Source organism: Abramis brama (assembly GCF_963993115.1).
Source record: "Abramis brama genome assembly, chromosome: 2".
Taxonomy (NCBI): Eukaryota; Metazoa; Chordata; class Actinopteri; order Cypriniformes; family Leuciscidae; genus Abramis; species Abramis brama.
The window spans coordinates 4,724,220-4,737,772 of record NC_139964.1 but is presented as its reverse complement, the minus strand read 5'-3'; the positions used below and the strand labels follow the sequence as shown (position 1 = coordinate 4,737,772).

Genomic DNA, 13,553 nt, shown 5'->3' with positions numbered 1-13,553 from the left:
ATAAAGAACAATAAACATCTCATCTCTCAATGATATCCTCAAAACATTTTCCTAACGTGACAGAGAGAACATTCTTCATTTGTTATAATGAAACATTGGGACAATGTTATTTTGAGATCATTGTATAAACTTTAACTTTAACAACATTCCCAAAATATGCTCAAAATGTTGCAAGTAAAATGTTTTAATTTAGTTAACTTGTCACATTAAAAGAACGTTTTATAAAGAACAATAAACATCTCATTTCTCAATGATATCCTCAAAACATTTTCCTAATGTGACAGAAAGAACGTTCTTCTTTTGTTATGATGAAACATTAAGACAACGTTATTTTGAGATCATTGTACAAACTTTAACTTTAACAACATTCCCAAAATATTCTCAAAATGTTGCAAATAAAATGTTATAATTTTGTTAACTCGTAACATTAGAAGAACGTTTTATAAAGAACATTAAACATCTCATCTCTCAATGATATCCTCAAAACATTTTCCTAACGTGACAGAGAGAACGTTTTTCTTTTGTTATAATGAAACATAGGGACAATGATATTTTGAGATCATAGTACAACTTGTTACTTCAGAAACATTCCCAAAACATCTTTTGAATGTTGCAGTTAAAATGTTATATCTTAGTTTTCATATAACGTTATAGGAACATTTTTTAAAATGAGAAAACATCCTTAAAATGTTCGGTAAACATTACATTCAAATGTTTTCTTTAGAACATTAACCAAACTTGTAGGGAATGTTAGCGAAAGTTCTGAGAACGTTCCCTGCTAGCTGGGAAAATGCACTTTTCAAAAAATATATGTGCTAGTTTAAGTGTGATTAATTGTGTTGTGTTCATGTGCGCAGAGATGAACTATGTTACTATAACAACACCCTGCACTGAATTAAAACCGTCTTAAATTGGCCAATTGCTATTTTATATTTATACTGTGTTAATAATGTGAGTATATTAGTACTGGAATCAGTCCATAAAAAAAAATAATAATAATAAAAAAAAATCTCTTTTCACAGGTTGTGTTGTTTTCGACTCATTTTATAAGAGCGTGCCGACACTCACCATCACTGTGAATGATATGCAGTGTTTGCTGTGTTCTCAAACAAACAGGCCAGTGTAAATACAAGTTATTTGTATGCAATTTATATGCTTTATTTTTTAAAATGGCACAATTTGTGTGTTAAAATGACTTACACATTTATTGTGTTAAATTTGACACAACATGTGTTGTCCCTGAGCACACTCACTACATGTGTTAAAACTGACACAACGTGTGTAATTTTTAACACATCTCTTTTTAGAGTGCAGTGTTTCGTAAACAATTCTGCAGCTTTGAAAAGAATTGTGAGTCAATCATTCAATGATTCATTTATAAATACAGCTAGTTGCTTTGTTACTGAATGTAAGGATGACTCAATGACTCGCTCATTGAGAAGACAGTGACTTACTGGTTTTAGTGTAATATATTTTAAAGTATCACTTCATTTTTCCCTCATTGCATATTGCTCTATTGAACATTTTTCATTATAAACATTTTTTATTTCATAAAGTTATGCATAAAGGTAAAAAAAAGCACTGGGAAATAAATTTAGGGGGCAAATATTGTCCCCTAATGGAAAAGGTATGACTGAAGTCTAAGTGGAGAGAGGGGGAGAAGGAGGTATGCACCACTGAAATCTTGCTGAATCCACAATCTTGCTGAAATTGCTGCTTAGTAAAATAGTTATTTTTCAAAGTTTTGCAGTTTATTATATTATTGTCTTCATGCTGATTTCTGTCATTGCAGGTATAAATATAAAGCCGCTGGAAGGACGCAACGTAAGTTGAGTTTCTGAAATTGAAGTTGTAGAGACTCCTATCAATAACAGTCCAAACTGAAGCAGTGCAATAACATGTGCATTTTAGATATGTGTGTAATCTGAAATATGAATGTGCTTTTCTAATAATTGCTGATGGTTTATGGGGGCATTCAGTCCATATAAGCTGTGAATACTCTGCATACAAAAGCCAATTGAACGAATGAGTTTGTGGACTCGCTAATTAATTAACACTATAAATTACTACAAATTCCCTTGTTATTTGAGGAGTAACATAAAGCTTACATAATAAAATGCTGGAAATACGTAACTGTCCGTCATTAATTTATTTGCCAAACCAGGGTTTTGGGTAAGCGGGTCCACAATAGCTTTGAAGCCTATACTCTCTGTCATCATCATTGTTCTGCATTCAATATGGGGGATTTAATGCGCAGAGAAAGCTGTCCACGAAGCTGTCCATTTCAACCACACATTCTCATTACTTCTTTTACAAACTTAAACTTTTATTCCAGTACTTCTGTGACAAAAGTTTGTTAGTTTGGATCAGGGCCGGCCCAAGGCATAAGCAAACTAAGTGGCTGCTTGGGGCCCCCTGGCCACCCCCTGTTTTTTTTACATATTAATTAACTTAAACAAGTGACATGAATGAATGAATGAATGAATGAATGAATGAATAATTCAAGACAAGTAAAATTCTGATTTCATGATCAATATACCTGCCTACAACTGCTGCTGTGTCTGCCAGTGTTTGAGTCAAGCGCATAACCTCGCATGCAGACAATTCGTGCGCAAAGTCACGGTAATGTTAAGCCATGATACAAAAATTTGATTTGATCAATGATTGACATTTAAATCAATGATTTATCCTTTAAATTTAATGATATTCAGAACAGAACAAGAATAAAAAAAATAACTATAAACAAGCCAAAACTAAATAATTTAAAGCGAAAGTGAAAGTAAGCAATTCGCGATGTATTTGGATGGTAAACTATTCTTTATTATAGGCTTCTTTGTACTTCACTCACGTTCCAATATCGACAGAAAAAATCATCCTCTTCACACGCAAAAATGTGCTTGGAAACATCACAGTGGAGCGGTGCTTACTGTGAACGGTATGAATTGTACTACTGACTATTTAAACAGAGCAGTGTAAGTTTTATATGTTAGGTTGACTATTTTATTATTATATATTTATTACGGCTATAATGAACAGGCTGCGATGTCAAGATTGCAATGCTGGAATATGTTTACAGTTTGTTTTCAGGAGTTTCAAAGAGTTAGTAAAAGAGTAAAGGAAAAGTTAAAACTTTTTTAACTCCGCGTGGTGGGAGGGGGCCCCCAAATCAAATTCTGTTTAGGGCCCCCAAAAGGCTCGGGCCGGCACTGGTTTGGATACAAACACTGTCCACTGTAGCGAGCAAAATACAGAAAAGCTCCTTTAGAAAAGTATTTTCATTTCCACCAGTAGGTGGCGACAAATGTTTAAAAAAGATATGTCATTGAATCATTTGTTAAAGGAATTTGTTCAATAACACTGTCTGTGTCTCATTTCAGAGGCACTCAGCATACCCGGCTAAAGTCATCACTCACACATTGTCAAATTCTGTCTTCTTAATTTTGATTTCAGAGTCAGACTGAAAAGCTTCAAAATCTTCTAGAGCAGATCGAGAACATTACAGATCAAGAGCTTACTTTGACTGTAAGTCTTCAAGAGAATTTTTTTTTTATATATAAAATAATCAAATCAAATGTAATTGTCAGCTACATTATTGACATTGCAAGTCTGATTAATTGGCTTTCTTAATATTTACATTTACAGTATTTTTTTTTTTTTTTCTGATCAATAAATTAGACTCCAGTGACCGAGGTTTTGAATATGGTCCTCAACACTTCAGGAGAGATTTCAGAGTCTTCATCATCAGTCAGCCGAGCTGAACTAGCCTCCAACGGAAACCGTGTGTTAAAAGCCAACGAGAAACTCATCTCTATATTGGTGAAGCCGACAGACACATATGACAGAGTCAGTTTTACTCTTGCTGCTGTTGGTGAGTGGAGAAACTGTTATTATTGATGATGAAACTGAGCTTATATATGATATAGTTTATATAGAAAACACCCGCTTCAGCCACAGTCTTAGGGTCTTTTTACACGACTGTCACGATCCATCACACGGGAAACAGAGAGAAGATCCAAAAGCAGTATAATTTATTAAGGGAAATCCGTTATTCAAATCCAGTCCAGGCAGGGGTCAAAACCAAAGAAGCAATCCAAAACATAAAACAATCCAAAAACAGGCAACAAGGCAGAACACGTTAGTGGTGTGATAAGAGACAAGGACTCCGTGACAAACACTGAAACAGACAGGGTATATATACACACACACACACAAGTGCTGACAAGGTGACGAGAAACAGCTGAAAGACAATGAACAATCAGTGACAGACAGGATCATGGGAATTGTAGTGAAAATGCATAGACACCGTGAAAACTGAGGACCTCTAGTGTTTAACTCAGGGAACCACCAGACACTGTGACATAACCCCCCCTCTACGGAGCGGCTACCAGACGCTCCACGACAGAAAACAAAACTCGACAAAAGTCCAGGAGGGAGGTGGAACTGTGGGGGATTAGGGGGAGGGACGGAGAGCCAGGACCATGGGAAGGAATGGACACAGGGGATGACAGTTCATCGGGCGGCCACGGCGGAGACGACCCTTCGGGAGGCCAGGGCGGAGACGACCCCTCGGGCGGCCAGGGCGGAGACGACCCCTCGGGCGGCCACGGCGGAGACGACCCCTCGGGCGGCCAGGGCGGAGACGACCCCTCGGGCGGCCACGGCGGAGACGACCCCTCGGGCGGCCACGGCGGAGACGACCCTTCGGGAGGCCACGGCGGAGACGACCCCTCGGGCGGCCAGGGCGGAGACGACCCCACCGGCTCAGGAACTGGAACAGACCCCACCGGCTCAGGAACTGGAACAGATACCACAGGCTCAGGAACAGACACCACAGGCTCAGGAACAGACCCCACCGGCTCAGGAACTGGAACAGATACCACCGGCTCAGGAACTGGAACAGATACCACCGGCTCAGACACCACCGGCTCAGGAACAGACACCACAGGCTCAGGAACAGACACCACAGGCTCAGGAACTGGAACAGACCCCACCGGCTCAGGAACAGACCCCACCGGCTCAGGAACTGGAACAGACCCCACCGGCTCAGGAACTGGAACAGATACCACAGGCTCAGGAACAGACACCACCGGCTCAGGAACAGACCCCACCGGCTCAGGAACTGGAACAGATACCACCGGCTCAGACACCACCGGCTCAGGAACAGATACCACAGGCTCAGGAACAGACACCACAGGCTCAGGAACAGACACCACAGGCTCAGGAACAGACACCACAGGCTCAGGAACAGACACCACAGGCTCAGGAACAGACACCACAGGCTCAGGAACAGACACCACAGGAACAGACACCACAGGAACAGACACCACAGGCTCAGGAACAGACACCACAGGCTCAGGAACAGACACCACAGGAACAGACACCACAGGCTCAGGAACAGACACCACAGGAACAGACACCACAGGCTCAGGAACAGACACCACAGGAACAGACACCACAGGAACAGGAACAGACACCACAGGCTCAGGAACAGACACCACAGGCTCAGGAACAGACACCACAGGCTCAGGAACAGACACAGGCTCAGGCTCAGGAACAGACACCACCGGCTCAAGTGTGTGCGCAGCCCACACACACCACATGGCTGTGGTCATAATGGCCAGTGTCGCGGTCACTGAGGCCTCAGGCGGCGCATACATGGCGTGAACAGTCTCTGGCTGGGCAGATGTGACGTGAACAGGCTCGGCGGCGGCCATCTTGTCCGAAGACACAGGCTCGGCAGGCGTGACGTGAACAGACTCGGCAGGCGTGACGTGAACAGGCTCAGCGGCGGCCATCTTGTCCGAAGACACAGGCTCGGCAGACGTGACGTGAACAGGCTCGGCGGCGGCCATCTTGTCCGAAGACACAGGCTCGGCAGACGTGCTGTGCTTCCTCCACGCATGCCGTACCGCCACTGCATAAAAGAGGAAGACTGCTCTCTTGGCTGTGGCAGGACTGATGGTGGACGGTTCCGAGACGATCTCAGGGATGACAGCGGGCTGCTCGGAGGGGACGGCCTCCAGGACGACAGCGGGCTGCACGAGCACGATCTCCGGGTCCTTGGGGAGACTGGAGGTCTTCCTCCTCCGCTGTCTTTGATGGCGATGTGCAGGCTCTGGGCTGGACGGAAACTGCGGCGAACAGAACTCTGAGCTGGGCGGAATCAGCGGCGGATGGAGCTCTGGGCTGGACATCACCAGCCCAGGGTTGAAGAGGGGCCAAAGTGGAGAATGGTGTCGGGATTCCTCTCGACCACCTCCTCCACTGCGGCCTCCACGGGTCCCGCGAAAAATGACTTGGCGGGTTCCCTTAAAACAATCTCTCCTCTCCCGCTCGGTGGCTGGGAAAGAGAAGTTAGTGTACATACCACTGGATCTTGTATTTGACAGAGTCCTTCTGTCACGATCCATCACACGGGAAACAGAGAGAAGATCCAAAAGCAGTATAATTTATTAAGGGAAATCCGTTATTCAAATCCAGTCCAGGCAGGGGTCAAAACCAAAGAAGCAATCCAAAACATAAAACAATCCAAAAACAGGCAACAAGGCAGAACACAGAAGTGGTGTGATAAGAGACAAGGACTCCGTGACAAACACTGAAACAGACAGGGTATATATACACACACACACACAAGTGCTGACAAGGTGACGAGAAACAGCTGAAAGACAATGAACAATCAGTGACAGACAGGATCATGGGAATTGTAGTGAAAATGCATAGACACCGTGAAAACTGAGGACCTCTAGTGTTTAACCCAGGGAACCACCAGACACTGTGACAACGACACCGTTTTCAACTAAAAACGCAAAACTTTTTATACGTTTGGCTGTTCGTTTCCACGACAACAAAGAGTCAGTTTGGGTGCCTGAAAATGCAAAGTTTTGAAAACTCAAAGGAAACACTTCTGAGTTTTAAGCGTATCGTTGTCGTGTAAACGTAGGAGAGACCGGGGACAGTTGCAACACTTTTGCATTTCTCTCAGTTACTCAGACACTATTGGGACTAGATCAAGCAAATTTGTATATATTAAACTCTATAACATTTAAAGATGATTATGACATTATCATTCACAGTATTTTTTTGAATGGAAGAAGCCAGATGCTGCAACTGACCCCGACCCAGGGGACAGTTGCAACACAACCATGGGGCGGCTGCAACATGTTATAAATACCTTAAATTTCACTAATTAACTTAAGCTTTTTGTCTCAATGAGCATATAGAATTCTGAAAATATGAACTGTTTTAGGCCTATAGTATTATTTATTTCTATAATAATATTACTGTAACCTATTATTTATTTATTTAGTGATATTTATCAAATAACAGTTATTGAGTTTTGTTTGTTTATGTGTAGAACATAGGCCTACATATATTCAGTGTGCAGGTGTTACAGATGATATTCAATCTCTCCATATTTCAGTGCCAGACAGGAAGAATTGAACAATTTGCAATGCAACAAACTTTTATTAAACATGCAATTTATAACTTGTTGCAACCCACTAAACATTGGACGTCGGATAGACGTGCAGATCATGTCTATATTGGGTCCGTCGGTCCATGACCAATTCTGGACATCTATTCGACATCCAAACTAGGTCCACTATTTGAACGTCCAACCATGACCCAACTTGGACGTCATATTGACGTTCAACATTGGACCTTTGAACTGGGTAATTTTTTTGGACGTCATTTGGACGTCATTTGGACGTCTATGACAGGTGCAGGAAATTTACATGACTATTACTTTTTTTTTAACGCAATAAACGCCATTTAAAAAAAAAGAGTTTGTCATGTCATTTTGCTGTGTACTGAACCTATTCGCTCCATCCACGTTTCATGCCAAATCTCTATTTCCTTGTATTTCCTCCTAAACGCGATATATCCTCTGGACTAAACAGAATTATCTCACTCTCTCTCGCTCTCTCACCCTCAAATCATTCGCGCGTATTGCGCCAGACGCTCAATTCGCCTCATTCGCTCGTCCACGCCGCGCTAAACGCCTCATTCGCGCATTATCAACATGATTAATACATATTCGAATAGGCCTACAGATTATTTATAATTATTTAAGATCATTTTCCAAAAACTCCATTTGATCGTCTCAGCATCTCAGCAACTGGAGACGCATACAAAGGTACTGAGATACTGTAGCTCAAACAGTAGAGCGTTGGCGCTTGTAACGCTAAGATCACGAGTTTGATTCCCAGGGAAAGCAAGAATAAGGTGTGTGTGCCTGCCTGCCGTCTCATGAGGAGAAGCCTAATAAAGCCGCTGTTTTGATTGAGTGCACTGAGCGCGATTATTGTTTGGAAAAGACGCACAGTATCTAATAAAACACACGATCCACAGCAAGCCGACCCCGTCTCCTTCCTTCTTCCCACAAACAAACTTTTGTGGACGGACGTCAACATTAGACGTGCGGAAGACGTCGGAAAAAGACGTCATCTGGCGTCACAGTCTGCACCTTCAAGGGGAGCAAAATTGGACGTGCAAAAACGACGTAGAAAATACGTTGTTTCGACGTGTCTATGCGCAGTGGGAACTGTCCCCAAACCATCAGCCATGACACACTGACTTTGACACATGCTAACTATGTCACTTAGAAGTCAACAAAACAATAATTCAAACTAAGTAAGTTGAAATGTTACTTTCATACCTCCAAAACAAGTTTTGTTCAATAAATGCAGCAGCAGATGTTGAATATGTCTACTGTCTTCTTGGTGGGGGAAGGGTCTAACTGTGCATGTGCAGTATGAGTGTCATCACTCTAGCTTGTTTCTGATTGGAGAAAAATGACATGTTGCAACCATCCCCTGTTGCAACACTCAGGTGACAAGATGAATCAACTAAAGATAAAAGAAGACATTACATCTCTCAAGATCTCAGCAGAAGAGGATTAAACAACTCCACAAACAGCATTACCAGCTTGACTTAATTTAACTCTGGGGATTTTGCTGTGTATAAAGTTAATTGATTAGTTCAAACTAGTAATTAGATGAAATAGTTATTTTATTTTAGTCTTTTTATTGTTTTGTTTTTTGCACATTTGTGCAGATTGAATCAACTTTAATAAAAATAAATAAAAAATAAAAAAACATAACTGCTTATTTTCTAAATCAGAGGTTGAAATCTTCATGGTTGGATCCAGTGTCACCTTAGATAAAATCCCTCGACTTGTCACAACAAATTGTTCTATGGACATCGATCTCATTGGGATCGCCAAGAACAACAATGAAACAAGTATGTGAGATGTGTTTTAATACAACATTTTAAATAAAACATTTTTAGAAGATATATCACTAAACCACATTTAACTAAAGGTTGTAATGTGTTGAATACAAGTTTCTTCTGTTTCTGTCACACAGGATCAGCTGCTGTGGCTTTCATGAGTTATAACACAATGGAGAATTTACTGAAGCCAGACTTCTTCTACACATCAAATGACACGATTAAAACCATGATGTCCACTGTGATCTCAGCTACTCTTCCCAAAACCACCAACACTAAACTCACCAAACCAGTCAACATCACCATCAAACACATCAGAGTGAGAGACTGAAATGTGTTTTTGTCCAACCTGAGAACTGATGAACATCTGAAAACATCTAATATTCAGTGTTATACTAGTTTCTGCATGTTCTTTCTTCTTTTTGCAGGAGTTTGACCCCGACGGTTCTCTGTCCTGTGTGTACTGGAACATCAGCGAGTGGATTGTAGATGGTTGTTCTGTTTTAAAGACCAACAGCAGCTACACTGTGTGTTCCTGTGTTCATCTGTCCACATTCGCTCTCATCATGCAAACCAGCCGCCCATCAGAGGTACGAGAACATTTATAGTGAGCACTGAAGAACAGCACAGATTTGGCGCTCATGTACTCTGACATGTTTCCTCAGAGCGACTCAAAGCTGGACGTGTTGAATTTGGTGTGTGTGATCGTGGGGCTGGTGTTCTTCAGTTTGACCCTGTTGACCTTTGCCCTTTGTCAGTGGAGTCCTGGAGTGAATAATGTGGCTCGAATCAACCTCTGCGTGAGTCTGCTGTTGGCTCACCTTCTGTTCCTGCTCACACAACAGTTCCTGAGCCTGATACGCCGTCATCAGGTGAGAATGATGAAGGAGCCCTACAGCTCAGCTCAGTCTCACTGAGAATCATCATAACCGTCTCTCATGATCTCCAGGTGTTGTGTGCCGTGATATCAGGTGTGCTGCACTTCCTCTTTCTCTCCGGCTTTGTGTGGATGTTCATTGAAGCTGTGCTGCTCTTCATCTGTGTGAAGAACCTATCACAGATCAGCTCCAAAAGGAGGGGGGTGCTTAGGAGTGGATTCCTGTGTGTGATTGGATATACGGTTGCTCTGGTTGTGGTGGCCGTGTCTGCTGGGGTGAATCCTAAAGGCTACGGAAGTGAAAAGTGAGTTTAGTTTGAACGACTCAGAGATCAACACCTTCATCCTTCATGTTTGTTCATTTAATTATTTTTCTTCCTCTAAACAGGTGCTGGATTAAAATGGATAAAGGCTTTATCTGGAGTTTTCTGGGACCTGTTTGCGTCATACTAGCAGTAAGCACATTTCTCATCATGATTTTGGATTAAAAGGAAAAGTGATTAAAGATTAATTACTGTTGTTTCTCTTACTGTGCAGTTAAACGTGATTCTCTTCATCTACATCATCATCAGTCTGACCTCCACCTTGAAAAATCTGAACGCTGAAGTTTCACATATTAAACAAACCAAGTAACAAACAATATGATTTGAACACTCCATGAAATGTGTATATTGTTATATGCTGCATATTTCTAGACACCTTTAACCTTATTTTGATTATTCTCAGGTTAGGTAAAGTCAAATGTGTCCTAAATCATAAGCATCTGAATGTTCATACTCACAATCCACAGGTCAGAAGACTTCTTCGTGGTCTGTTCAGCTCACTTTTTTAGAAATCAAAGACTTTTGGCAGGCGAGAGTAGCAAAAGAGTTTCTTAGTTTCAATTAAATATAGTTTTATTATCTACAGGTTAATTAGTTTACATATAAAGTACTAATATAAAAAACAAGACAAAACAACATCAAGAGTAAATCGTTTACAAGCGTTGTAACACCGGAGAGGCCATTAAGAATCAGCGTCTGCCTTCATCTTCTCCTTTCAGCCTTTTATAGACCATCTGATTTCTTGAGGTCGTCATCTTTGGAAATCCCCTCATAAATTATTGGTCTCTTACATACAATTTATCCAGTCCTAAGTCTTGAGGTGTCATGAGTTCTGGGAATTCATTTCGGACCTGTCTTTGTAAAGCCTTTCGCCTCTTAGTCTTCCTTCTTCAGACTTTTCTTCTTTGTTGCATTCTGCGCTTCGTCCGCAACACATCTGATGGTAATGCTTGCATTTATCTTCTTTCTTTAGCAAAGCTCTTTCTAATACATGTTTTGTTCCTCTCTATGCTTTTTAATTAATGCTTAAAACATTAAGTGTGGTATGTTTTTCTTTATAAACCACTTTCTCAAAAAACATTTTACAATAACAATTGCAGAGTTTTTCTTCATAAACCACTTTCTTAATAAACAAGTTTCAAGTGTGGTTGATTACAATACAGAAGTGTTCTACAGACAAAAGGCATACTTATAACAGGACAATTGCAGATTTTCCACAACAATATAATCAATAAATATATATTAACTCTCCATCTTTCTCTGCAGGAATATGACATTTAAAACACTGGCTCAGTTTGTGGTTCTTGGTTGCTCCTGGATTCTGGGTTTCTGGAAGGAGCTGGAGTTCTTCTTCCTGATCTTGAACTCCCAGCAGGGAACCTTCATGTTCCTGGTCTATTGTGTCCTCAATGATCAGGTCAGACATCAGTACAGACAGTCTACCAGAAAATAATCTCTCACCTACTTTATATTAAAGGGTTAGTTCCCAAAAATGAAAATTAGCCCATGATTTACCTGCCCTTAAGTCATCCTAGGTGTATATGACATTCTTCTTTCAGACGAATACAATCAGAGTTATATTAAAAAATGTCCTGGCTCTTCCAAGCTTTATAATGGCAGTGAATGGCCGTTTCGGTGAAAGAGTGACCCTTGACCTGACGCACAACGTAATGGCGAACACGGAGATAGAGCAAAACAAAACACCAGTCACAAATTAGTTTAAAAAGAAAAATTTTTGAGAGAAAATGTGAGAGGAGCTTGAGTTTGTTGCCCAGCCCTGTTTGTTTGAACCGTGAGAGGCGTCAAAGCTTACGCCACTCCTACATCTACGTCATACATGCGTCACTGGTTACTCTTTTGGTGCAAGTCGACTTGCGTACGGCCGTCTGCCAGAAGCTAGTCGTTTTAGTCGATATATTTTTCTCACACCTATTTTAGCTTCAGGTTCTAAAGGTTAAGTTAATTTTTCATTTCTCATCTTCTAAAATTAAATTCTTGAAAAATAACCTAGACATATTCTGTGTTTTTGTTTTTTTAACCAGAGTTTAAAACTATTTCTCTTCTCATTCTTGTCCAGGTCAGGCAGCAGTACAGGAAGTTCTTCAGAAGTCTTTGCTGTGGACTCAAATTAACACCATCAAGAAACAGTGAAGACACAAGCATCCATATTCAGCAAAGGAAGTGCCATTCTTATGAAAGTGACACGACCGTCTCAGTTACAAATTTCACTAGTTAACATGCTATATATTTACAGCGGTCAACACACTTATGTGAATCTATACATTTCTTTAAGTGCAACATTTCTTTGGTAGAGGAACTACCATGATTTTTAGAGGCTTGTATACTGGGTTACACTTTTAATACGCTAACAAAAATAATAAGATAAAGCAATTATTTTTCAGTTTAAAGTGTTTTATTAAAGCAGTGTGATATCTGTAACATTTCAAATCTTATTTTCTTTTAAACAATCTATTCAAAACTCAAAACATATTCATAACTCATAATCTCACAATCCAAAAAGATCCCACAGAAGTTATTTGTGAATAAACAAATTTAGTTTCACAATTAAAAACAATAACATAAATTGCCTGTAATAAAACAGAAAAAGGTTTCATATGATTTTGCATAAGAAATGAACCACAATATCAGTAGTTTGAATCATTTATTTTAAATAAATCTAGTATTTGTTACAAATTTGTCCTCTATCTGACTTTGAGCTTTTGAGTTTCTCACCATATAACATCTGCATCAAGTGTTGTTTCACATACTTAGAAGAGAGAGGATCCAAGCATCACTTTGAGCCACCACTATATTGGAAATGACTTTTAGTGGCATCAGCAGAACCGTATTAGACCGTATTAGCAGAAAAAGTACAGGCTGCTTTCACAGAAAGTCTTCCCTGAGGTGTCCAAAGGATCAGGCTGCTGATAAGAAACTATATTATTGTAGCCCTGCAACATCACAACATGCTCTACTGTCCATCTCTGGAATAAGTAAACTTAGATGTGTTAGATGTGTGTAGTTGACAACAAAACGCTGGCCAAGAGTTCGCAGCTGGAGACTTTCTGCTGGACTTGACCCAAAGCAAACTAAAATGGGGGGAAACTAAAAATTTAGGAAGCTAT

At 40.6% G+C, this 13,553-nt stretch overlaps 2 protein-coding genes across 3 annotated transcripts in view; both read left to right on the top strand.

Annotated features, from left to right (window-relative positions):
• Positions 1 to 13,122, top strand: part of LOC311077537 (adhesion G protein-coupled receptor E3-like) — a 94,334-nt gene extending 81,212 nt beyond the window's left edge. The window contains exons 8-19 of the mRNA XM_084106068.1: positions 1,793 to 1,824; positions 3,451 to 3,522; positions 3,676 to 3,868; positions 9,121 to 9,240; positions 9,366 to 9,547; positions 9,657 to 9,818; positions 9,894 to 10,100; positions 10,178 to 10,410; positions 10,494 to 10,560; positions 10,643 to 10,734; positions 11,695 to 11,845; positions 12,506 to 13,122. Of these exons, the coding sequence (XP_083962194.1) occupies positions 1,793 to 1,824; positions 3,451 to 3,522; positions 3,676 to 3,868; positions 9,121 to 9,240; positions 9,366 to 9,547; positions 9,657 to 9,818; positions 9,894 to 10,100; positions 10,178 to 10,410; positions 10,494 to 10,560; positions 10,643 to 10,734; positions 11,695 to 11,845; positions 12,506 to 12,664 (1,670 nt within the window). The 3' untranslated portion in view covers positions 12,665 to 13,122. The remainder of the gene's footprint in view (positions 1 to 1,792; positions 1,825 to 3,450; positions 3,523 to 3,675; positions 3,869 to 9,120; positions 9,241 to 9,365; positions 9,548 to 9,656; positions 9,819 to 9,893; positions 10,101 to 10,177; positions 10,411 to 10,493; positions 10,561 to 10,642; positions 10,735 to 11,694; positions 11,846 to 12,505) is intronic.
• Positions 1 to 13,553, top strand: part of LOC311077535 (adhesion G protein-coupled receptor E3-like) — a 71,856-nt gene that overhangs the window by 21,820 nt on the left and 36,483 nt on the right. The window lies entirely within an intron of this gene.